The sequence below is a fragment of the Aphelocoma coerulescens genome, chromosome 8, assembly GCF_041296385.1.
Source record: "Aphelocoma coerulescens isolate FSJ_1873_10779 chromosome 8, UR_Acoe_1.0, whole genome shotgun sequence".
Taxonomy (NCBI): Eukaryota; Metazoa; Chordata; class Aves; order Passeriformes; family Corvidae; genus Aphelocoma; species Aphelocoma coerulescens.
In genome coordinates this window covers 13,381,050-13,406,379 of record NC_091022.1, presented here as the reverse complement: position 1 = coordinate 13,406,379, position 25,330 = coordinate 13,381,050, and the positions used below count along the sequence as shown (strand labels likewise).

Sequence of the window (25,330 nt, the reverse complement as noted above, 5' to 3'; positions counted from 1 at the left end):
AAATAAATAGGGTCATTTGCCTACCCGATGGAGGCCTACAAGGATAAGCACAAGATTGTGAAGTGGACAGACACTGTAGGTTCTAAGTGGCTGGGGAAGGAATATCCTGTCTTGTGTTTGAAGGTATTATCTGGACTGCTGGAGCTATAAATCCATACAGACCAGATGTGAACTTAGCAGCCCTGCTGCTTACTGCCAGGGGCCAGATCAGCACCCTCTCTGTTAGCACTTCTCTTCCCAGTGCTGTTGCCCAGTGCTTGCCAGGACATGGAGTAACATTCCTTTTTTTCAAGTCTGAATGGTCTGGAAGGAGAATGAAGTTACAGTAATGGCAGTGAGTTTTGGACATTGAAATAAGAGAATGACTAATCCAGATAGACAAGACTTGATTTTATTAATAAAATTTGTATTTTCCTCTTTGAGGTGACAGTTACAAACTTTGGTTCAAAAATAAAAGAAAATATGAACAGCAAGAAGTTGACTTTTGGAATCTCACTTTTACATGTATAAACGTGCATAAGAAAATACCAGTTGGAAACGAGCCAGCAGAAGCTAGTACTATTTAATTTAACAATTTATAAGAAATAGAAACAAACATTTCTTTTCAAGTCTTACATATATTATGAAAAATAATTACAAAAGGATTTGTGTTGTAAAGCTAAAATGTAATTTCTACTTCCAACTACCTGAATAAAATGTTCAGAGGGAAGGCCAAACCAACATGTTTTTTTGGTGAGCTCTGAATAGTGAATTGTAAGGGTTTGGGTCAAAGACAGCTCTTTAGGAAGCAGTCCCTCGTATGTTGCTTAGCAACTGTGTAGAATCACATGACCTAGACATATTGCATCCCTGGCCTTCAGGTGGAGTAACAGGAAGAAAAATATTTCATATTAATGGGACGGGCAAATATTGTATAGACTATTCTGTGAAACTTTTAGTATCCAGTTCAGAAAGCAAACATCCGTCATTGCTTACATAAACATCTAAGTAAACACTGCAAAAATCCATAAATAACTGTTTAGAATCCAGTTTTTATATTTATGTAGCCCAAATAAGCACAATGGAAACAAATCCAGATGAGATTTAAAAAAAAAAAAAAAGAAGGAAAGCTATATGACTAATTTATTTCACAGATTTTTAACTGTTCTCTTACACAGAAGTTTGTTTTTTTCTTACATATTTTCCCCACCCAAAAATATAAACTTGTTTATTTTAGGTATATACAGTTATCTTATGAAATTATGGAATTAGAATAGAAAATAAAAAGTCTGAGGTATAGCACCATGGAACACAGCACCTTTGAAGGTGCTTTCCTTTCATTATCTAAATTCATTGTCACAGAGTGATATCAGCAGAAAAGAGTTGTTTGAGTGTGCTGCTCAAGATCTTCCAGTTTTGCCACCTTAAGTTTACTGGCGACTTCAAATAACAAAGCTCTTCAACAACAATATATACAAAGGGATTTTATTATTAATCAGAAATTGAATTGGCTTCACTGGCAATTACAGTTTTATTTTTTCAGAATACATACACAGTATTGACAATGTAGTTTTGTAATTGTAAAATAAGAGCCAGATGCAATTCAGAGACACATGCAAGTTTTGGAATGGACAGAGAAATCACAGTATAGTACTGTACATAGAATAATTACAGTTTATATTAAACACTTTCTTAACACCTCTTTGTTGTAATGGAAGGAGCACCATTGTCGTTGGTTTTTTACAGCACCAAAGGAATCCAAAGGGGGTGTTCCTGAAGTGAGCCCTATGTTGTCTGTCTGTGCCACAGCATCTTTGCAAAATAAGTTTAAGTCATGTGATTCTGGCCCTACAAGGGCAACGATTACTTTCTAGATAAGACATACATACACAGCAAGACATTTTCTATGCCATCCTTATTCAAAACTTGCATGTGGCATGAAGTGGGTTGGTAGCACCAAAGTGCAACATTTGTGTTGATCTGATTTTGTGTTAAGCTTAACCAAGGAAGCAGACAGGACCGACCTCAAATCCAAACTTCTGGTTCTGATCACCAAAGTCATTGATCATCACATCAACTATAGGCACTTGGTCTATTTTGGGCGTGTTGATTTCCAGCACCGTCTTTGCATAGCCCTTTCTTGACTGTTAAAAAAAGAAGAGAAAACCCTAAGCTGTTATAGATCTGAGCAGTTAACATGTACTGTAGATCTTCATAGTTTATCTCTGAAGTGTAGAATTTTTAAATTACTGCCCTGTCATGCATCAGATATTGCAAACTCTCAATATTATGTTTTCTTATGATTTCATTTTAAAAATGTGACATGGAATGTTTTGATTTCAGATGGAGAAGAGCCCATAGGTTTTTTACATACTAAAGTAGGCCTACAAATGAAAAATAATCTAAGATATTTAATTTTTCTTAGAGAATTCTCAGTTCATGTCTATACTATTTAATAAAAAATAATATTCTCACAGCAGTGCACGTTTTCCCTGTGAAAAAAAATTACTAATCAGTTCTGAAAGAGAAACGATCCCCTTCTAAGAAGAAAGACTGTAACTGTCTCAGAAAATATTAGAGCAGCTGTTTGGACAGGAAAGAAAGTAGTATTCTGACAGAACTGCCAACTGCTGCACTTAGAAGCCAGCTTTGAAGGCACACCCTTGCTGCCTAAGGAAGGCTCTCCAGCTCCTCTATGTATCACTCAGCCCAGTCATCATGGAGTGCCATGATCAGCACTGCTCTTCCTTTAGATGGTCTCATATCTGCTGAGACCCCTTTCAGCTATACCAGGGTCTTGGAGTTCAGCTGAGCATCCAAGGTGACAGATCTGAGTGTTCTCAGTTAAGGGACAGTTTCAACTTCCAGCTCTCTCTGGAGCTCTACATTTACTCTCTGTGGTTAACAAAGGTGAAATGAAAATACAAGGCACATAGAAAGGCTGACGTGAGGCAGTTGTGTATTAGAATCTCCCTGAGCTGCATCTCTGCCTCAGAGCCAGGTGTATATCCTGGCACTTTCAGGTCTCTAATTCTGTATCTCTGACTTCTCAGAAACTGCCTTCAGAATGCTCCTATATCAAATGCCAAAATAATGAGGCTTTGTCACTTGTTCCTTTGATGTTTTTGTTTCAAAGTGTTAAATAGAGACTCTTCCATTTCTTAGAAGTGGTAACAGTTGCTATGCCCACAGAGACCCTGAAAGAGAAGTGCTCAGAGAGCTGATGCACGTTTGGACACCTCTGGGGATTTTTACCTAAATGAGGATTCTGATTGAAAATCCACAAACTTTACCTGGCTTTGAATACACAACATGAGAAAAGGAAATACAAAGTCACATATGAAACTATTAAATTAATTCACTGTGTTTGGGTACATACATAGGACTTATGCAATACATGTTTTTGCTGTATTCACTAAATACTCTATTTGTGTATACCTTGATTTCTAGTATGAATATATTCTGCTTATGGGCTGCCTTCTCTCATTATCTCTTTTTGCCTCTGCTCTTCCCTTATACTGTGCTCATACACAGTAGCAGATAGTCTAGTTTCAGCACAGTAGTGCTGAGAGCCTCCATCAATTCCAAGTTTTTTCCATTTCTGCTGCTTGGCTTGTGGTCATTTCTGTTTTGGTACATAGGTGAAAATTAAATATGGAATGGTGTACTGTGGTTAAAAATCTACTCAAAGTCAGTATATGAGAAGTAGAGTGTTTACAAAGCTTTTCTCAGAAGAAAGCTGTGAAAAAATAATTTGTTTGATTTCTACTTTAAATGGCAGGTTGGTTTTATAAAGACTCTTTGAAGCTCTACTTACTGCACAGCCATCGTGGAGAGCTTTGATGTAAGGATTGTTGTCATAAGACATTTCTTCATCATTGGATCCTAAGAACCTTAGTGCTTTGTCGTAGCTGTCAGAGGGTGCGTCGTGCCAGGCTACAGACTGGTGACAGTTGTAAGTGAAATTTTGTCTGGCAGAGGCACTCAGTAGTTTAAGGAATGTCATTTGGACCATATTAATGGAATTGCCTTCAACATCCAAATAGGAAAGCTGGAAAATATAAGAAGTTAGATGAATATTTATCTGTTTTCTTTGGTACAATGCAAACCAAAATTATTGTTGACAAAAGAGAACCACATAACTGTCCTTAATTAAAAAATCAACCAACACATAACATTTTATGAAGTTTTAAAGGTCAATACAGCTATGATTCAGTAAATAAATTTTCATGATGTAGTAGTATATTTAGGATGAAGAACTACATATTTTAGCTTTGTTCTACTGGGAAAGACATAATTACTCCTACCTTATTGTGTAAAGCAGCAGAATCTCTTTAGGAATCTGTTTTTAGTTAATCATGAAGTTATGTCAGCCTGCAGCCTCACCTTTGCATACTCAGTATATTTCCAGTTACCTAGACTGGGGTGGGGGATCTGTGCTCCAGCTTCTTTCCTAAGGTGAGGTCAGAGGCCAGATCCTCACCACGGGCTGGGCAGGTGACCATTGGGATCACTGTGGGACAATACAGACCAGGCTTCTGCTGCCCAGTGGCAAGAGGCCACATAGCTGCTGTAATATTTAGGGCAAAAGGGCTGGGGGTCTTTTCATTATATAAATATTTATAAAAATCCCCGGGATCTGCTGATCGCTGACAACATGTACCTGATTTATGAATACAGTTATATTGCAGTGACAACTTACAAGTTTGCCTCGCTTAAATTCACTAAACCAAGATCCTGGATTCTCCTTTGGCCACGATGAAATTCTAACCTGTGTGGTCAAGCAGCAGAGACAGAAGTATTTGAAACATATGTTAACAGATATGAAGGTTTTACATGAATTGGGACAAATTTCACACCAGATAATAAAGAATGGTTCTTTCTGCAATCTCAGCCACTTTAAAGGTTTAAAATAGGATGTTTTTCTTGTAGAGAATGCCTTCAAATTAGTGACTTCAAATAGCATCCAAGAGAGAGTTCTATTTGAGGGAGATGGTTGTAATCTGTTAAGATTCAGGTAAACTGCTGGTAAAAATTGTTGCTGTGAAGTGTCTGCATGAGTTTTCACTGGTGTTGATGCTGATAGATTTCTGTCATTCAAGCAGGCTTTTAGAAAGCCTTCCTCTGCATCATATGCCCCAGCAGATGTAATCTATAACAGTGAGTAAGGACACTGTTAATGAAGTCTTTTACATCTACTTTGCATAGGAATAAATGAATAGATATAAATGAACCCACAGGAGAAACACAGTGAGGTTTAGCTTTTAGGTGACAAATACTAGATCATATACTGTAAGTGGCTGCTCAGCTGTGTTGCATTCTGAAATGTAGTGAAATGTTAGCAAGCAGGTGCATAGATTCCACATCTGAGAGTGTGAATGGTATTTGTTAACTCTATGTACCATTTTACTGCTCCATTCATGTATATGCAAATGTAAACGTAATTAGAAAGACAGATACATGAAAACGTGACAATGTAATTATCCTGTTTAGTTCAACATTGCAACTGCACAGTAGGAACTGTCAACTGCCAGCTGAAAACACAGATTGGTACTTACTCCTTCAGATTTCTTATCTGGGTAGATGCAAGTTTCCCCACCTGCTGTGAAATTGCAGTATACTTTGAAGGAATCTCCGGAACAGCCCTGGTTAGGATCAATCCAATATTCCCCTAAGACAAATGGGAAAATATTTGCCTTATACAGTAGAAATAGTATTCAGAAGACCAAGCTTTACTGCTACCTAATGGTCCTCCAAAGTTCATAGGAAAGTTATTTTATCTGAATGGTTTTGGCCAGGGAGCAAAATCTGGAGTGATTTGCATCCTTATCTGCATTAAAAGGTGCCTGCACAGGGCTTGGTGGGGCTGTAGCTGGCACAAGCACCTAAAGTTTCCACTGAGAGGGATACACCTCAAGCAAAGACTTTTTTACTCCTGGGTTATGAAGCTGCAACACCAGTGAAGGCTGGGTATGAAAAGAGCTGCAGCCCATCCAAGCTCCATTCAAAGTCAGTGCTTTTTAAAATCTGCTGTTCTAATTAAAGTGATGATTTCTGTGATGTGGGGTCTTATCTCCAGATCTTTCACAAACAGGGCAGCAAATGACTTTCTGATCTGACTACAATTCTAATCCAGTTTCAAACAAATAGTGGAGGTTTCAAAGAGAAATGGCAAATCCTTTCACCAGTTCTGTCTTCTTAATATAGGGCATAGACAAAGAATTTATGGGATTTAACAATTCTGTTGATTTAGGCTGTATACTGAAAAGAGTCTTTCCTTTCTATAAGCTTACCCCTGGAGAATTTTGTACTTTAACGAATGCAGTGTCTTTTATTTTAACTAAAATAAGATTACTTTTTATATGAAGAAAGCTCTAAACAAGAAGCAAATACTGGTAAATGAAGAAAGTGGATGTGTTCTGTAAAAAACATTCCTTATTATGGAGGGTACTGAACTGTAAAATATGTACTTTTCATATAGCACATACACTGCTTAACTACTCCTCAAGGCAACCATCTTTCTTATCTATCTAGAGTGAAAGCAGTAAAATATTATTAAACTGTCAAAATCTATTTTTCCTCCCATTTAAAAGCAGAAAAATATTGCTTTGAACTGGGAGAAATATCCATTGCAATTGAAAAAATTACGAAAGGATGAAAATTTAGTGAAGGCTGGCTTTCATTTAAACCTGTTCAGAGGAGTAAAATTATTTAGAAAAAAAACAACAAAGAGTAATAAAATCAAGATAGTTCTTAGGAACACTGTGTCTCTTCATGTGACTTTGCATTTTATTATGCTACTACTTGGTAGCATTAAACAGTATCAAAGAAACTTCCATGCCTCTTGGCTGGCTGTTCTAGAAAAAACAGTGCTGATGCAGTAGAGAAAATTATTGCTTCTAGGAGTAAAAGACCAGTGAAGTTTTTGAGTCATAATTGAATAGAAATCTCATATAATACCAATGCCGTTTCATATTATTATTCTAAGCTCTTTCATCACACTCTTGTTTTGATTGTCCTGGAAATGCAAGGCCCACCTTTCAAAACAACAACTGCTTTTATTCATCACTTTAAAAGATTTTAATTTGAAAACCAGATTATGTTATGTATTTAAAGAACTTTGGCTCTTACCAAGAGAACATCTTTTACATTTTTTGAACTTTTCTGCCTGTAAAAATAGATTCAGTGAGACTGTATTTGTTGAGCAACTGTATTAGCCATCTACCAATAATGCATTATCCTGCCAAAGTACCCTGGCAGACCCTAAGCTCAGCTGTGTGTGCCTGTGCCATGCAGTATGAACGCACCATCTGGGAAGTCTGGGTGGCAGAGCTGCAAATCTTTGCAGGTCCGGGCTGGGTTATTCTGAGTGCCCATGGGAAACTTCATGTGCTCAATGTCTTGCTTCAGTGAATTCAGGGAACCAAAGATCTCCTCCATGCCATCGGAATAATCCAGAATATTATCACCAGCATCAGATAACATATAGTCAGGAGATCTTCTTGTCTTCTTGGGTGACTGGATTGGCAGTGGCTGGATAACCTCACCTGGAGGGCCCTAAGTGGAAAAAAACATTTCTAATTTTATCTTTCTGTTAGTTTTTCAGCAGAGAAAGACCACAGAATGTGGGTTGGAGATGCTTTGAATAGGCTTTCTTCAAGGTGTTTATTTCTTTATTTCACTGTTTTTCCTTTAGTTTCATACCTATGTGCATTGATTTACTTGCAAAACAAACAAACAAACAAAAACATTGTAAAAGGTCAAACCACTGTTGTGCTCTAAACTCTTTTCAGTGCATTGCTTTTTGGGGAAGTGTGTGTTGCCCTCACACAAGTGACATGCAGAACTGACTCACAGTTGCCTCTATATCCCTGTTAATTCCCTCAAGCACATATTCTTTAAAAATGGAAAAACTGTGGATGTTTCCTATGATAAAACTATGGAAAATTCAACTTGGGGGTCCAGGAAACAATATTTAATTTCAAGAAATTGAAACACTTCATTCAGATTTGGACTCTTCATTTTAGGTTGTTATGATATATAAAAGAAATATGGAAACAGAAGAGTATCATCAGGGGAAACCAGTAGAATTCTGTTTTCTGTGCTTCAATATAACATATTGAATACTTACTGCATGTGGGGTTTCTTTGGGGGGGGTTTATAGGGGGTTTTTTTGGGTGTTCTCTTTTTTTTTTTTTTAATTTGTTTTAACTTTCTTATGGCTTTTTCAATGCAGATATGTATTTCTGTGCCTGGTGGATCTGTGTTTCCTGAAAAATGCATTTTCAAACAATTATTCATATTTTAGTTCCCAAATGCTGTCTTCTACCCTTGTCAAAACAAGTTCATCATGTCAGTGTAATGCAAGATAAGAATTCTTACTTACTGGAGGGCCAGGGGGACCAGGTAAGCCACTATCACCCTTCTGACCCGCAGGACCCTACAAAGCAACGAGAGAAGTGCAGTGTTGACCATGCTACACAGTGTTTAAAAATAACACACACAAAAGCTGAGGAAAAGAACAAAATGTGTAGAGGAGAATTACTCACACTGGATCCTTTGGAACCTTTTGGACCCTGGGGACCCTATGAGCAAGAACATATAACTCTGGTTGGTGTGTATTGCACACAACATGGGGGTGGTTTGAACAGGAGGGCTGGATGAAATTACTTACAGGTAATCCAGGAGGACCAGGGGGTCCAAGTGGACCAGCAGGACCAGAAATTCCCTGAAAAAGAGTAAGACAATAAGCACAGAACAAAAGTGTTCAACATAGTGGACTGTGCTAAAAAAATCATATCTATGAAACAGCTAGTCCCATTGAGTGTCCAACCGTGATGAGTTTTGAGTCAGGCCATTTCCTAGAGGCCAAAATAGTTGGCAAGTTTAAAATACTATCTGACAATCTGAGTTGCTTGTAGTTACAAAGTCAGTTACACTGGCTGCAGTGCATTGTCACAGCTGTGTTCCTCTTCAGACTGGCTTGGAAACCTCACATTTTACATAGTGCCTTAAAAACATGGCATAGTAACTAGAAGAGCAGGAGCTACTTTGGGCAATACAATTAGTAAATGTGATGAGATTGCTGCTGCTACTTTTATCTTGTTGCTCACTTGTGTTGTGTGCATGTTAGGATGTATGTGTTTTGTTCATTTCCTCAAACACTCTATAATCTCATTTTAAGATGTTTCATTTTGCTGTGGTTGTACAATGCCTAAGAAAGTTTTAACCTTTTGCAGGAGACTCTGGGTGGAAAATGTTTATAACAACTTTATGTCTTTCAAGAGAAAGCCTGGAATATGTAATCCTTGCTTGTGTGGAGCTTAGATGGAAACACAAGTATGTTGTACTCACTGCATCACCCTTGGCTCCAGGAGATCCCTGTGGCCCAGGAAGACCCCTATCACCCTTTTCACCCTGTTCTCCTGGAGGTCCAATCAGGCCAATCAAACCAGGATGTCCCTAAACAAGATTTAAGAAAATATAGTTAAAACTCAATATACATTAAAGTAACTGTGTTTTGCAAATACGTAAATTAGACCTTTCACATGTTACCACTGCTGCTTGTCAACAATCAACCTGAAAACAAATTATTCTAAAAGCATATTTATTGTTGTTAGGTGGTCTTTTAAACTAAGATTATTTGCAAGTTGTGACTGCTTATTCAGTGAAAGATCTAAGTGCAAGGTAGTCCTCACTAAAACTTATACAGAAATCACAGTACCCCTGGGTACACATTTCATACCAGTTTTCACATTTAGATGGTATCATCTCACAGAGTTCCATATGTGATATGGCTGTATAATCAGCTGATCCAAGCACATAAGCAAAACCTGCAGTTCACAAGGTACAGTCATATTCATGTCCCTTTCCCTACAGCTTTTCTCTGATACACAAGCAATCAATATATTGTTGGGACTCCATAGGAAAATGCTATCCCAGATGTCTCAATCCATTATTTCAAAAGAAAGTATTATAGCTGTTAAATATTTATATTTTGCTCTTTTAAAATAAAAATCTCCAATACTTGTTATTTCTACTTTGTTCTTGTAAATATGACAGTTCGCTTTCCAGCAATATCTTTGGGATTTTCATTGCAGGGATCACGTGGTCAATAAATGATCACACAGGCAGTAAACTTTTTCTTTCTAGGTGTTTCCAGGGTATCAGATATAGCTTAAAACTTCATGATTACTATTAAGACTGTGGGAAGCTGCTTGATAGGCATGGTATGATGCCTTGCTGATACAAACTCTATACTGCTTCTTTCTGCTAATTTTATGCAGACTTTTAGATTGGGCTGAAGTTACAAAGACAAAACCAATTAGCAAAGCATACCTTCTCTCCTTTGGAACCTGGATCTCCTTTCAGTCCAGGCAAGCCCGGTGGGCCCTATATAAATCAAGGGAAGTAATGTTAAAATAAGTTTTAGCATCCTGCTCAGATCATGTTTTCTTGAAATGTTATTAAAGGCAGTGCAAATCAAAGTAAAAATTCAATGGTTAATAGTTGTGATTGATGACATGATTAGAGCCCAAGATGAAGTTGAAATATATGTTTAAAAAGTCATAATGATGCTACAGGGATATTTAAATTACTTTATAATTAGGAATCTATAAAGAGTTGTATGAATAGAAATCTGTGAAGCAGAGGGTCAAATAAATTATTGATTTGAGAAATCTTTAGATTTTATAAGAATGGAAATGCTGGTTTTATGTAATTTGTACAGAATGAGGTAAAAAATGCTGACCATGCAGTGCCTATGCAAAAGACATGAATTTTCAGAGGCTGGTAATCTCACACTGCACATGTATACATGAGGTGTAGAGCTGCTACTCTAAATGTGTGTCCCCTCACTACTGCTCTGGTGGCAGTGGACAGGTTCTGATGTGGATAGCAGTGATAGGAGACCTTTTCCACCTGGCACATAATCAAAAGTGCCATAACATTTCATGTACAAAATATTATTCAGTGATCATGCTTTCCATCTCCAGGATATCGCTAGATGCAAAAGCTTAGGCAAATACATAATTCATGAATGAAATGTGAAATTTTTAAGCTTTTGGAATGCAGAATCAGACTTTTCACCTGCAGTATGTTGTGCTCTACTGCAAATCAGGTTTCATAGACTCCTGATAGTAATTTCCTGTGGAGGATGGGAGGGGAAGGAGGGAAACCTAACCTCAGCAACTTTTACATACCAACTTTACTTTCTTAAGATTCAAAATTAAGTTGCAGCAATGTATTGAAAAGTTCTTGTTGAGCTGACAGGAAGTCTGTGCATTTGAGAGCATATAGTTCATTAATATAGTCAGCTTCAGATTTGAACTGAAGATTTAACCTCTGAAATGTTAGAAGAGAGATCTTTTGGTGATGTATTTGGAGGCTTCTATGACTGATGTGTGGGAAAAGGATGCTCACCAGAGGTCCAGGAGGGCCATCCTGACCTGGTGCTCCAGGCATACCTTGTTCTCCCTAGAAAAACCAAAAAGCTTGCTTTACCAAAGTATATACAAGAAGAGCAACATTTAAAATATTATTATGTTCTCCCTTACTTACCACAGGGCCAGGAATGCCCCGGAGACCCTCTGGGCCAGGTTTTCCTGCAGGTCCCTGTGGACCAACTGGCCCTGTTTTTCCAGGAGCCCCTTCTGCACCAGGTTCACCCTAGAAGGAACAGACCAGGTCAGAGAGGGGGAGCTGGCTGAGTTTGGCACTGGAGGGATGTACAAGAGGCAAAGTGTTTTTTAAAAGCCAGAGTTCTGCACAGGACAATTTCCTGAGTGAAATGTCTCTGGCTTCATAGAGAGATGTGGTGCCAGCAGAGCAGGCTCACCTTACCTGTCACAGGTGGGCTGTGTTGGGCCTGCACTGCTGGCTCCACTCCATTACATATTGCTACTAATTCTGGGTCTGAATTTGGATTTTACAGTTTATCTATTATTACTTTGAAGAGTTGCACACTCTATGCATCATAAGCAATTTACTTTTAATTCATAAATAGTTTATATTTCTATGCTTCAAAAAAACCCTCATTGTATTACCTTTGCACCTTTTTCACCTTGTCTGCCTTCAGCACCCGTTGCTCCAGGAGGTCCCTGTAAAATATGGACACTGAGGTCATAATCTCAGCTTTTTTCAAATATAACCAGTGAAAAGAATTCTGAAAGTGCAATTCCTACTGTATTAATAAGTAGCAAATGCTTACAAAATAACATTAAATTTCTTTTTTTAAATTTTATTTCCAGGATAAAAAAGATCAATCTGCCGTATCAGCTCTTTTTCCCCTATAAAATTTCCTAGGTTTTTAGAATATCTAAAAGAGTATGCACTGCCTAACACATATGACATGATGAGGTTCAAACCAAAGAATTAGCTTGGGAAAAAATCCCAGGATATAAAAGGAAAAGGGCAATACTAATTTATATGTACAATAACAATTAATTTTAAACTTGCTTTGCATTGACTTCTATCTATTCACTGTAGTTTATCCACCAGTTCCAAAAAGGCCTGTCTTCCTACAGTGCACAGAGTGGCAAATACTTCTTTATTCTCTGAGTCAGGGATGGGCTCAGTGAGGGGCCTGATTACATTTGGACAGCCAAAAATTGACATATTATCCACTAACTATGAAAGTGAAAAATAAAAAGACATTTTTCTCCTCCAAAACATCAAGGGCTGATTTCTAGGTTGGGTAATTAATATTCATAGATTCAGTTATGAACAGAAGCAGTGTCTAGAATCTAATGTACTCTTCTGAAAATGGTTCTCTTATATGCTTAGTTTAGAAAAGATGCACTCAAGATAATGGACCAACTGTTCTCCTGCAAGGTTATTTTTTAGCCTGGGAAATGTCTTTATTACAAGGAGCTATTTCTTGCCAACCAATGCGCAGCTTAAAGGAAAATGAAAGAAAAGTGTCCATGATAAAATGCTGTGATTTTGTGAATCTATATAAGACTCATCTGTTCATTAATGCAACAAGCAGATTGTTATGTAGAAATAAAAAAAAAAATTTCTAAAGACCAGTAATTAGAAAATTCATTCACTTCCATTTATTTACTACTTTTCACGTCTTAACAATATGTAGAAAAACAATGCAGGATCCCTAAAGGTAAAGCACCAGAACACAATTTTAATTTTGCAGATAAGAACTGTACTTCCAAGCATCTGCCTGTTTGCTTTGTGAGCTCAGGGCTTTGGATCAGTGTTTGACCTAAAGCCATTTTTTATACTAGAGCTGAATTTAACCCAAAATTTTTATAGCCTGATATATTTCACTATGCACTGCTACTGGCACATACCTTAAGAAACTCCACGAGTTTTAATTCTGGGAAATTTATATTCATTTTGTAACTATTTACATAGAAGTATATTAAGATCATTCATTTGCTTCTGAAATAAAGCTTTCTCCAGGGTGACACTGAACATCTGCAGCACTGTATGAACCTTTTGGCCCACAGAAATAGTTCAGACTTTACATCAAAGATAATGCCAAATGAATTGAATTACCCACAGTGGACTTTAACCATTTGTTGTGGGCATTAACAGGTTTTTTCTTTGGTATTTTAAGAGCTGTAAGAGGTAAAGGACTTATTTTTATTTCTTCAAAATACAGAGAAGCTTAAAAGCCCTGGGCCAAAAGCTGACTCTTTAAAACAGGAAGAATATTTTAAACCCTGCTGTTTAAATAATAATTAGTAATGTCAGATTACTAAAAATGTACCCCTTTGTGTAGGTTGTAACTTGTTGGGTGGATCACAGTTTGCAGTGATAACAAGAAAAATCAACAGGTACATAAATAAATTCAGAAACATTTTACAAACATGACTTTGTTTTCTTACAGGAATTAATTTAAATGCACATTGTCTTTACTGCTTGAAAATTCTTGCACTGAAGTTCCCACATGGATTATAATCCACCCTATCTAAGAAACTAAAAAAGGGTCATATGTGGCAATTTGTATTTGAGAACTATGGTCTTTCATAATCTAGAAATGCAGCTGCAGCATGAATTAATTAGCAGGGCTAAACCCACTGTGATGGCTAAAATACAAATACAATGAGTGATGAGTGCTAAGCAGAGGGGGTGTTCACTATCAAACAGTGCCAAGGCTGCCCCAGGCACAGAGCTGCTGAAGGAGATGCTCCTTCGCACAGGCTGCGACTGCTGGCCTGCCACGGCCAGGGCTTCTGCAGAGACAAACTAGTGATTATTATTTATCTTACCTTCCTGCACTGCTGTTGTTGGAGTGGCTGGGAAATTTTAACTGACAGAAAGGATCTCAGTAACAGTAATTTTACATTAATGCACGATTCTCCCCCTCGGCACCGCAGCTACCATGCTGATTTTTATGATCACTGCACTCTAATTTTGGACATACTGCCTGATACATTTTATGAACCAAAAAGACAAAAGAAGTCATGAAGAAACAAACTTGTTTTCAATTTTTGTTATGTGAAACTACTGAATATTTTTCTCTGCTCTTCCATATTTCATTAAAATAATTTAAATTGCTGTTTATAGCTGTCTGTCATCTGACTTAAAGCATGATTTCCATCACAGAAAACCATTACTACATTTCATCAGCTTGTTGAGATAGGAACCTGGCATATTGTTAGGTGTTCTGTGCATTTGCAATCAAGGGAAAATCAGCTTAATTTTTAAGTGGTGAGTGCACCCTGCTGAGGCAGCATCATGCTGTAGCCAAAATGGAAAGAAATCTCCTTCATAGAAACACTATTTTTTCCCAAGTTACTCAAACATTGTATTTAAAGGTAACAGACCAAATAAACTGCTTCTCAATACAATGAGACTGGCTTTGTTTCAGTATTGACATCTCTTATTTTAGTGGAAGCAGATGGTATGGCCTCCAGTTGAGAACAAAAATATATTAGTCTTTCACTTTAAATTCTAATATTTTTTGGTTGGTATATGGAGCTTTATGTGTATGTGATGTGGACATATGATTGTCACTCCCAGAGAAAGCAGCCCAGCAGCAGATCCCAAAGCTCAAGAGCCTGGCTCACTGAAGGGCTGGGAGGAACACAGGCAAGGAGTGCTGTCTGTGCTGATTTGTATTGACTGCATGTTCATGTTAAGGACAAACGTTCTCTGATCGTGTCTTTTCCTCATGCTGTTTTTAATATTTGTCAGACAGAAATCAATGAATTCAACCTAGAGATATGCTGTATGTTCATAATACTGTATGGCAAACCAAAAAGAAGTCCCAAAAGTAAGAGCAAAGGATTAAATTTTGGAGAAATAATAGTAACAACATAACTGTAGAGGGATTCAGTCTGTATCTCTATTCTAGATAAGCAGGCACAATTACTGCAGTTACTTGCACCTTAATTACATTGATGTATAAAGCCTTCTGGGCATGCATTTTTCTGATCTGGTACATGCACAGATCATTTAAGAAGTCAGAATATGTAAAATAATAATTATGATTTAATGAAAATTTAAAAAAAAATCACTTTAAAAGACTTTATCTATTACTATGTCACAAAGGTCACCCTTTGTAGATTATGGTTTTAGCTTATGAGTTTCTTAGATACAATGGAGAAACGATTTATGTGCATGTCTTTCACTTGAATTTGCTTCGCAGGGGGAGCTGGGGAAACTTTGTAACTAAACAGAGATTGCTCCAAACTCTGATGCCCGGTAATAAACATGATTCAGAACATCGGGCAGTAAAACTGAGTTCAGGTCAGTTCTGAAACAGAATGGAAGAGGGGAATGAAAATGCATAACAAAATAAATAAGGAGACTGCTGTTGAGGATTTCAAGAGACTTTAATTAAAAGTATGAATTCTGAGCTCTGCCAGCTGATTGTTTCAGAGACAGAAAAACAAAAAATGGGGTGGAATATTGCTTTCTAGTGGTATAGCCAGAGCTGCACCACCCAGACAGCACTATTACTACTGAAATGGTATGTCCTTCTCAAGCCAAATGAAAAGACTCTTGTTAGGGTGTTTTCTTGAATTTGATTCTACCATACAAGTGATGAAAACTAATGAAAGCATTTTTCCAGCTAAGTATGAAGCTTTCAGTCTTTACCTGTTTCTTTCTAGTGTAACATCAGAATAATACAGATTCCCTACAAGTTGGAAACACTCTGGTGCTCAAGTAATGTAGAATCTGATTCTACAAAATATTTTCTTCAAAATTCAGCAATGGGACTGCATTTCAATATCTATCCATACATTCTCCCTAAATTGGAAACGTGTCAAACCACAGTTAACATGGAATTTGTGCTTCAAAATTTGGGTTTGTTGTCTAGGTACAATCAGATAGAATATAGCCCATCTGTGAGGAGTGAGCTATTGCCTTTCTGTATAATAAAGCAGGAAGTTTTAATTTGATGTCGAGCAAATATACTAACTGCTAATATTCAATCGAGCCATATTTCAGTTCTAGTGATAAGGTTGCTAATGCTACCATAATCATTTACAATATTATAAATACTTTGTGTGTTGGTGGAGCAAATAGATTACTGTATAAAATAATTAAAACTAATCAGGCATGTCAGCTCACTCAAGCCCATTAAACAAAGCAATTTAACATATTTGGCTAAATAATTTTCAGCTTACGTTTAATAATGCCACTTCTCCTGGTTTTTTAAGTGTAAAAACTGCATGCAATTGCTGTCTAAAGGAGACCTTAGGGTTGATGCATCTACTACAGTTCTGTGAGTGCAACATCATTTACTGGGTTTGATTAGCTATATTTGTAAAGCCTGTAAACCTTCAAAGGCTTTAGAAATAATAGAATAGCTTCATAAGTTACAGAAATGTCTGCCTGTTGTTACAAAATGTTAATTTTGTATGCAGAGGAGATTACACAGTTTTGCACAATAGCTGCATTGAAATTATTTTATTTCCAAGACTAAAGACACCAAATCAGACACTTTCTCCCTGCTCCCTGATAGCAGTCATGTGCCTAAAGATGATGTCTGCTATTACTGTCATACCAACTCACTCCTGCTAGCAGACTAATTCAGTAGACACTGAATTCTTGAGTGAAAAAAAAAGCACATTTATGCAATACATTCTTCCCTATCTATTTTTGTTCTAATATTCCACGTTAGCCATGTTAAAGAGCTTTCTCTGCTGTTTCTATTTTTTCATTTCCCTCATTACATTACTTAAAAGAAATTACAAACGTCATGTATGAGTGTCACAGCATGGAACAAGTAGCTGAAATTCTCTAGGACATGGTGTCTCAGAAAGAGAAGTGTACAAGGGAACATGAGAAATTCCTTACTCTTTTCCCAGGAGGACCGGGTGGGCCAGCTTCACCTGAAGGACCTGGTGGACCCTGCAACAGAAAATTATAAACTCAGCAGTAATAAAGGATCAATTTCTCATCTTCATTAAATACCACAGACATCTGCCATGTGTTAGCCCCTTCCAATGGACAGAATCTAGAGAAATAGAAGAAATAGAAGAACTTTGATGCTTAATATGGCTCAGATACTGCTTAAGATCTTGGCTTAATTTCATCAGTTCAGCTAATGAAGATTATTTGGCTGCAGCATTTCTTTCTTAGGCTCAGAGCTGCTCTAATTTTAGTGTTCCTCAGCAGCTCCAGCACAAATCCTTTAACACATCACTACTTCTAAAAGAAATTGAGCTCTTGCTCAATTGTGTTACTGTAATGTGGGCAGTTCTACATCTGCAAGGAAATAAATAGTTATTTTTCAATATAATAGAAAAAGCATCCACTTTGAAAATATTTTTAAGTGTTACTGCATAGAAGCCACTGATTTGGGAAAAGACACTTTCTTATCATCAGAGAGAACATGAAGGTGACATAAAATGAGAAAAAAATCTTACAGGTTGACCAGGATCACCATCTTCACCCTTCTCTCCACCAACACCATCCTGACCCTACAGAATTCAAGGAAAATAAACAAAAATAAAAATTTCAGCTAATTTAAGTCACTAACTTAAATATACATATATATATATATATATGTATATGTATATATATATATGAGCACTATTTTTCTACAGAGTGTTTTCCTAAGAACATTAGTTTTCAAAAGTTTTTAAAGATCTTTAAACATTTTTAAGTCTTAAGAACTATGTGAACAAAAAAGCAACAAATCTTACAGGCAAGAGCTTATCCCCAGACAAGAAAGGGACAGGGTCAACTAGAATTAAGTGCAAACTAAGACTAGGACCTAAAACTGGTTTACTTACAGCTGGGCCAGGTTCCCCAGGTGGACCAGGATCTCCAGGAAAACCAACTGGGCCCTAGATATGTCAGGAAAAAAAGCAAGGAATGTGTCATCCACTGACAAACAGGTAGCACTCATCACAAATCTTTTATGAAGCATATAATGAATGGAGTGCAGTTGTAGAAAATGCTGTGGTTCTGTAAGCAGCACAATTTCAGCAATGCTTCACAGTGGTTTGGGTTAGAATGATGAAGCTCACTTACTGGGTTACCCTTAGGCCCATCATCACCTGGAGGTCCTTTAGCACCTGGTGGTCCGGCTGCTCCAGGTGGACCAGCTTCACCTTTTTCTCCCCTTTCACCTTTTGGACCCTGTAAAAAACACATGAACACAAAAATGCCATCTGGAAATTGAATGGCCAAAGAAAAAAGGATCACAATGGCAAACTCTGTCTTCAGACAAGGGCCATGTCACTCCCCAATAAATACTGGCCTGCGAGTGGGAAATTAGTACCTCTCAGGTTCAAGTGCCAAATTCTGCACCCAGTTTGCATCAGTGAACTGTTTTCAGAAAGAAAAACATGCAAGCCAAAGTTACTACTTATGGAAGGAAAAAGGTATTCTTTTAGGAAGTCTCCATCTTCATCCTCTGTTGGTACAAGATGTGACTATGATTACACGGAAACAAATTGCATTTTAAAGGTATAAGTTCTTCACTGAAAATTCAAAGAAAACATACACAAGTACACAAGTGATCTGAGGAAATCCTTTCCAAAGCAAGCACTGCCAGATACCTAAGCTCACCATAATAAATCTTAATGATAAGACAACAACAAAATACTCACAGATGTTCCAGATTCTCCAGGAGGTCCAGGATTACCAGCTTCTCCAGGCTCACCCTATAGATGCATAAGAATAAATTTATGAGTCATTAGGGAGAATATTTCTATGAATTTACTTCTGTTATTACATATTCTTCCCAAGTTTGTTTATGTAAACAGCTTATAAGAACTGGATTTTATTTGGTCTGCCTAGAGGGGGTTGAGTTATATATATGGTTTTGCAGAACTGGAGTCTGAAATTTGAGAGATAATACAGCAAACTAATATTTTGTTGAGCTGGGGAGACTAAACTTCCCTTTGGGCTTTGGAAGATCTTCCCCTTTATTATCCCATATACTGCAAATTTCCTGTTTGTGATTATTGCTATAGCTACCTAAGGATGAAATAACAGCATCAGTTAGAAAAACTTTCTCCACAGGCTACAGAGGTGTGTGCTATGTATTTACCAGTGATGGAATTTATTTAGTAAAGCAGATGGCTTTCCGGATGATACTGTATGGAAATAAAATCTGTGCACATCAAAGATTGTGCACGATTAAGTGAATATTTAAGATAATTCAGTCTCCTTCTGAGCTAATACACAGTATTACCTCAAGGATTGTCTTTTCAATTCTTAATTTTAAAGTTTAGTTATGACCAATTATTTTCTAGCTCAGTGGTCTGATACATAAAATTTTATAGAAAACTCTTCCGTTAGTAGAATATTTAGTTATTAATATCACAGAGACACAAATCATGGAAGGATAGTAGAATATGCTTTGTAATTGTCATGGAGTGCTTAGGGAAGAACTATATACTCTTATCCCATAGAATTTTTCAATCCAGCTGCTAATGGGGGGATCTTTTTCCCCCCAAATATATTCTTTTTCCAAACCAAATGAATGTTGCCAAAAATTATATTTATGAACAAGAGTAGTTCAGTGCTGAAAACCCAGTCATTTACTGAATTCACAGAACTGGAATAACTTTGTGTATCCTTCCTAACCTGTGTGATCTGCATGCCCCTCTTCATTTTAGGACAATTCAGTTACTACATTATGCATGTCTGTCATTTCCACATGGTCAATATAAAACTATAAATCATAAAATACAATTTTTAAACAAATCTTATGGTGTAGATACTGAACTTTTTTTCGGAGAAGCTCAGAGCAGCATGATAACCTCACTGGGACCAGAATTCAGCCCAATGCAAATATTTCATGAGATTAAAGGAAAAAGGTTTCAGTACCTCTCAACTGAATTCCAGACTAGGATAATTAACAGATAACCAACACTTTAGGAGCAATATTAAAATGCCCTTTAAAAAGGGCACTATTAAAGGGTGAATGTGCCTTTAGAAACTCTGGTATGTTTTATTAGATACACTTAAATTTGTAGTAATCTCAAAAATTAATGATCCCTTATAGTACTTAATATTCATTTACTTCTGTGATGCAGCATTCATTTTAAAACAAAACAAAAACCATAGGGGATGCTTCAGGTCAATAAGCATTAAGTATGTTTTTCAGGAAAATTCATAATCTTCATTTCCTTATTCTCTGCACAGCATTTACTGAGTCTGCAGCACCATTGGCATTGTGGTTTTGTCCGTGCCTACTATCAATCAAATGAGATTTTTGCAACAACAGAGAATGAAGTCTGGAATCACCAAAAATATGTTATCAGTTATATTAAGTTAGTAGCCATACTATACCTACAGAGTGCACTATACAGACCCTTTCCAAAGGTGAGCCCATTGCAGGATGAACTAAAGGAGTGACATAAGAGCACTAATTGTGCCCAGTCTTTCCTGACAAGCACTCGTGCAGTGAATCCCCTTGTCAGCTTCTCAGAGAGTGAGCTCTTTTTCTGCCTTTCTGCTAAATAATATTGTAATTTATGATGATCCACATTTGATTTATAATACAATTCTTACCCTTCCTGTTGACAAACACATCTTCATTCTGTGATATTGTGCAACACTGGGCTTCTTCTGACCTACACTTGGGAGCACCAGGGGAGCACTGGGGGTGCCTGCTCCAGCACACACGGTGACATTGGCTGGAGCAGCAGCCCAGATGAGCTCTGTGCACAGCAGCTCCCCAGCAAGCAGCAGTGTGGAAAACTGAAAAATTGGAAGGGCTAGAAAATGTCAAGATATTCCCCTTAAAGGGCATCTGTGAAAGATGAGACCAGTTAAAGTTTCATCTCATATTAATATTTCTATATCATTGCTCTACTAAAAAATGTGTCTCTTCTGTGTATGCAGTCCTTGTTTTATCTGGCAGTGATTTTATAGACCAAGTATTAGGTACTATGAAATGCTGTATTTAGTTTAGATAACTGTTAAGGGAGTTAAACAGTGTTTTGATAGAGATGATTGTAGCTGATAAATATTTACAGAGTGCATATTTATAGCTACTAAAAATCGTGTAATCTATAGCTATTGTTGGCCCTTGTCTTTCTTTTCATTTTTAGTAACAATGGCATTGATTCAGAATCTCATGTACCTTCTCCATGGGAAATATTTCATGTTCTGCTGGGAAACAGATTTTATGATCCAATAATAGATTTATTCCACCTCTGGAGATTTTTCTCTCTTTTGTTAGCAGCTCAGATCTTTTAAAAGTTAGCATGGTCTTAGGCAAAGCCTTCCTCTGACGGAATTTCAACAAGCAAAGACAGACATCTTACACTACATAGCGTCATGTCATTTTGCAGACATGCTTAATTCTGAAAATCTCTGTGGATTAAGCAAGCAGAAAGGTTTCTACCAAGCTAGGCAAAGTAGTTTAAATGTTAAAATTTAAAACACATTTTTAAAAAGTTTTCAAGTTTAAAAAATGTTGTTTTCCTCATGACCAGTTCTATAGAACTGTCCATACAAAGCACAGAGATAGTGGATGGAAGGCTGCCACCTTTTGGTTAAATTCTGGGACACAGTGTTTCATTTCATAATAATGACAGACAACTTTGCTACTGACTGGGTTGTGAAAAGTTACAGTTTTGCTCCTTTTTGCCATTCTCACAAAACAAAAAAAAAAAAAGAGAGAAATTGTAACTCTAGAAGAGAATCTTTTTTGCATAGGTCTGCATATGTGTTATATATAAGGGCTCTGTGGAGAACTAAATTTAATTGACAGAAATTCTAAAGGCTGTGTTTTCTGGAAGGGCTCGTTTTCAAGTATGTTGGAGAGGTGGAGAAGGATGAGAAGCAATCACAGTCAGTGATGTAAAGTTACTAAAGTAATTTGTTAGGATGGATATTCAGGTAGCCTAAGCTGCCACAGACACATCTTGATTAGGTACCTTAGCAGTGTCTGCACATATAGGTGTGGAAAAATGATATGCACACATAAAATTCTCTGTGAAAACTTATCAAACATGTTTCTAAACTTAGAGCCAGGATACTCAATTGATTTTGTCCTCTCACTTCTATCTGCAGTATAAATCAATGATTAAGCATGAGAACTATTGATTTCACTTGTTTACTGTGTTGGACTCCTTATTAGTGTACTACCTTGAAAAGTGTTTTGGAACAATATAATAGGAAGGAATGTAAACCCAGATGAGTATAGTGGATTTCTAACACCAGACTTTTTCAAGCAGTAAACCAGGTCTGGACTCTGAGAGACTACAGAACGAATGCTTAGGCTCTGCAGACATTGGGTTTGCATTGCTCTCTAACTCTGATAGTTTATGACCTGCTGGCTGTGGAAGGGATGAAGGGTAGAAGAACAGCACAGTACTCAGTGCAGTTATCACAAATTAATCTAAATTAGAACGGCAAATTTATTTCATTAGGTTTTGTGGAAGTGTGGGGTTGACATTACTTGATCTGTTTACCCTCTGCTGTAAATTCTTATGTACATTCTAAGGCACAGGTTGGAGAAGTCATAAGCAACTTCCTGGCTATTTAGAATATCTGCATGTTAAGACCTTTGACATCAGATTGGAGATAAGCATGTGTTGGTACATTATGGTTTTCCATTTTTCTTAATTAAAAGCAGAAGAAAGTGACTGCTCTTGGTGTGGCAGCTGGATTGAAGTGGTTCTATTGAGTGTAAGACTGCCAGGCCCTCAGTAGAGGTTACGGCATTAATAATGCAGGGCTACAGGAACATTTGAGTGCTGATGCCTTTGAACATTCAGGCCCTTGTGTGTAGAGCAGGGGAAACAACAAGCTAGTTAAAAATGCATGCCACAAAGTGTGACAAAAATTGTTTATCTCTGCCAGAAGATAAGGGGGCTTTGAAAACCCTGTACTAATGAAAAAATACCTTCTGGTCAAACCATTCAAATGTGAAAGTGAGAAAACCTATTTCTCTCCTCAACAGTGACAGGGATGATGCCAAAATGTTTTTCCACGTTCTACACTCACTGTATTTAATTATCTGTAGTATGGTATGTCTTTCCTGAAAGGGGTGCAGAGGCCAAAGCATGCTGACATAATAAGAAAAACATTGGGGAAAAAATGTGTGGGAAGAAGAGGAAAATAAAAATGCATGTTTTGTTTAAAAGCATGAACTGTCCTCCCACTGCAGCAACTCACCCTGACAAAACAAATCCTGATTATATCTAAGCCTGAAATCTCATTAAACGGAACTGAAATTAAGAAGGAAGATATCCTAACAAGGAAAAAACCCTGGCATGTACTAAAACTTGAGGAGGAGGGAGGAAAGCAATTAGAATAAATAAAAACTTCCAAAATAATACACTTGGAAGCTTCTCTTTGTGGATGCAGAGAGTATGGGAAATAAGCTAGAGAAAATAAAAAATGACATAAAAAAATGACAACCAAGTGATAAACAGTCTGAATTTCATGTTCTTGAATTAAATTTCATAGCCTAATCATCACAAATAGTGATTCTAAATCACACAGATGAGTTGCAGGGAGAAACAAAGGAGTAATGAGTTCAATATAAGCCAGTGCTTTTACAAAATGACTGAAATATAATTTGATCGTGAAACACTGAAAATTAAAGAGGTGACTGAAACCAATGGCAAAATTCCTATCAAGTTCAGTGGGCCACAATATTATAGAGGGTGGGGTTTTTTAAAGCACTGAAGATAATTGGGTGCTACCCTGGATGTTCTCATAATTAACATTTTTCTCAGTACCCTAGTGGTCACAGGAAATTTTTTTCTTCCCACAGTGCCCATTATTTTCTGTATTCCACTGACATACAGATTCTCTTTTCCCAGTAACTTTTTATTTCTCTCAAGTCTTAGACTGTGTCACGTTTTTTGTACTCTTCCCAGGGAGAAAAAAACAAATCCTGCAGCATTTCATGAGGCCAAGACCTTTTTTAAAGTAGGCTGGATGAACAATGTCATGAACTTGGGACATTAAAAGGAAAATCCTTGTTAATAATGCAGTCAAGCAGGAGGGCATTGTGTTTTGTGTGTCTTGTGCAATTTTGGGGAAAAAAGATTGAAAACACCAGAATGATGCTGCTCTGAAAAGGTGAGCTGATGCTCAGAGCCACATGCTAAGAAAGAAGGACTGCAGTGAAGCACTGCCAACTTGACACAATGACATCTGTTTGGGCTCAGTACTTCTGGTCTCAAAACACAAAAAGGAAGACAAAGTAGGATATTTTTCCATCAAACCAAATATTATCTTGTAGTATTCTAGTACACTCTTCGCCACATCCCAGAGCACTGGCAAGTGATTTGGTTGATGGGCATGTAGAAAGAAATCATGAAACACCTGAAGATTCTTTTAAAAGACTATTTTAGCTAGAAAAAGGGAAATCTTGGTTCATGTTCTGAAAAGTTAACAATATAGAAAGCTTTCTGGAAAACTACCAATACTGACATTCCTAGGGATGTTTTTTCTATGATTCATTGACATTGGTGTTTGCATATATGTATACTCCGTGGCAAATAATTAAATACTCAAGACCAATCTACATAGTTTCTCAATAAACTATTTATACAGTGGCCTGGAACATATTTCTATTTTTTTTCCTCCATCTTATGCTCCACTGAGAATCTTCTTTCCCATTCTGAAGTTCAGGAAAAAATTAATGTTAAATCTGTAACATTATGGCAAAAGGCTTTTAGGCTTACATAGGTGATGTGGTTGAGGTCATGTAGCTTGATAAAATAAACATAAACAGGCATCTCTTTTGAAATTTTTGCTGGCTCAGCACTAAATAAGTTTACTCTGTTGCTTCAAATAAATTACAGAAAAAAGCCCTTACATCCATGCATACGTCATCTTTCCTTTAAGAAAAAGGAAGATACATCTGGCATGTTCCTTGGATAAAACACAAAAATAAAAAACCCCAAACAAGCTTACTCCATATCCTCACAGAAAATGTTCTGAATAGAGAACT

General features: G+C 37.0%; 1 protein-coding gene across 4 annotated transcripts in view; it reads right to left on the bottom strand.

Moving 5' to 3' along the window:
• Positions 1 to 390: 390 nt before the first annotated feature.
• Positions 391 to 25,330, bottom strand: part of COL11A1 (collagen type XI alpha 1 chain) — a 132,941-nt gene continuing 108,001 nt past the window's right edge. For all 4 annotated transcript variants that reach the window (XM_069023255.1, XM_069023256.1, XM_069023257.1 and 1 more), the window contains 18 exons: positions 19,011 to 19,064; positions 18,430 to 18,537; positions 18,189 to 18,242; positions 17,820 to 17,873; positions 17,248 to 17,301; positions 12,024 to 12,077; positions 11,539 to 11,646; positions 11,401 to 11,454; positions 10,318 to 10,371; positions 9,334 to 9,441; positions 8,654 to 8,707; positions 8,529 to 8,564; positions 8,366 to 8,419; positions 7,287 to 7,536; positions 5,538 to 5,650; positions 4,682 to 4,750; positions 3,797 to 4,030; positions 391 to 2,123 (listed from right to left, as the gene is read on the bottom strand). In XM_069023255.1, the coding sequence (XP_068879356.1) occupies positions 1,977 to 2,123; positions 3,797 to 4,030; positions 4,682 to 4,750; positions 5,538 to 5,650; positions 7,287 to 7,536; positions 8,366 to 8,419; positions 8,529 to 8,564; positions 8,654 to 8,707; positions 9,334 to 9,441; positions 10,318 to 10,371; positions 11,401 to 11,454; positions 11,539 to 11,646; positions 12,024 to 12,077; positions 17,248 to 17,301; positions 17,820 to 17,873; positions 18,189 to 18,242; positions 18,430 to 18,537; positions 19,011 to 19,064 (1,659 nt within the window). In that variant the 3' untranslated portion in view covers positions 391 to 1,976. The remainder of the gene's footprint in view (positions 2,124 to 3,796; positions 4,031 to 4,681; positions 4,751 to 5,537; positions 5,651 to 7,286; positions 7,537 to 8,365; positions 8,420 to 8,528; positions 8,565 to 8,653; positions 8,708 to 9,333; positions 9,442 to 10,317; positions 10,372 to 11,400; positions 11,455 to 11,538; positions 11,647 to 12,023; positions 12,078 to 17,247; positions 17,302 to 17,819; positions 17,874 to 18,188; positions 18,243 to 18,429; positions 18,538 to 19,010; positions 19,065 to 25,330) is intronic.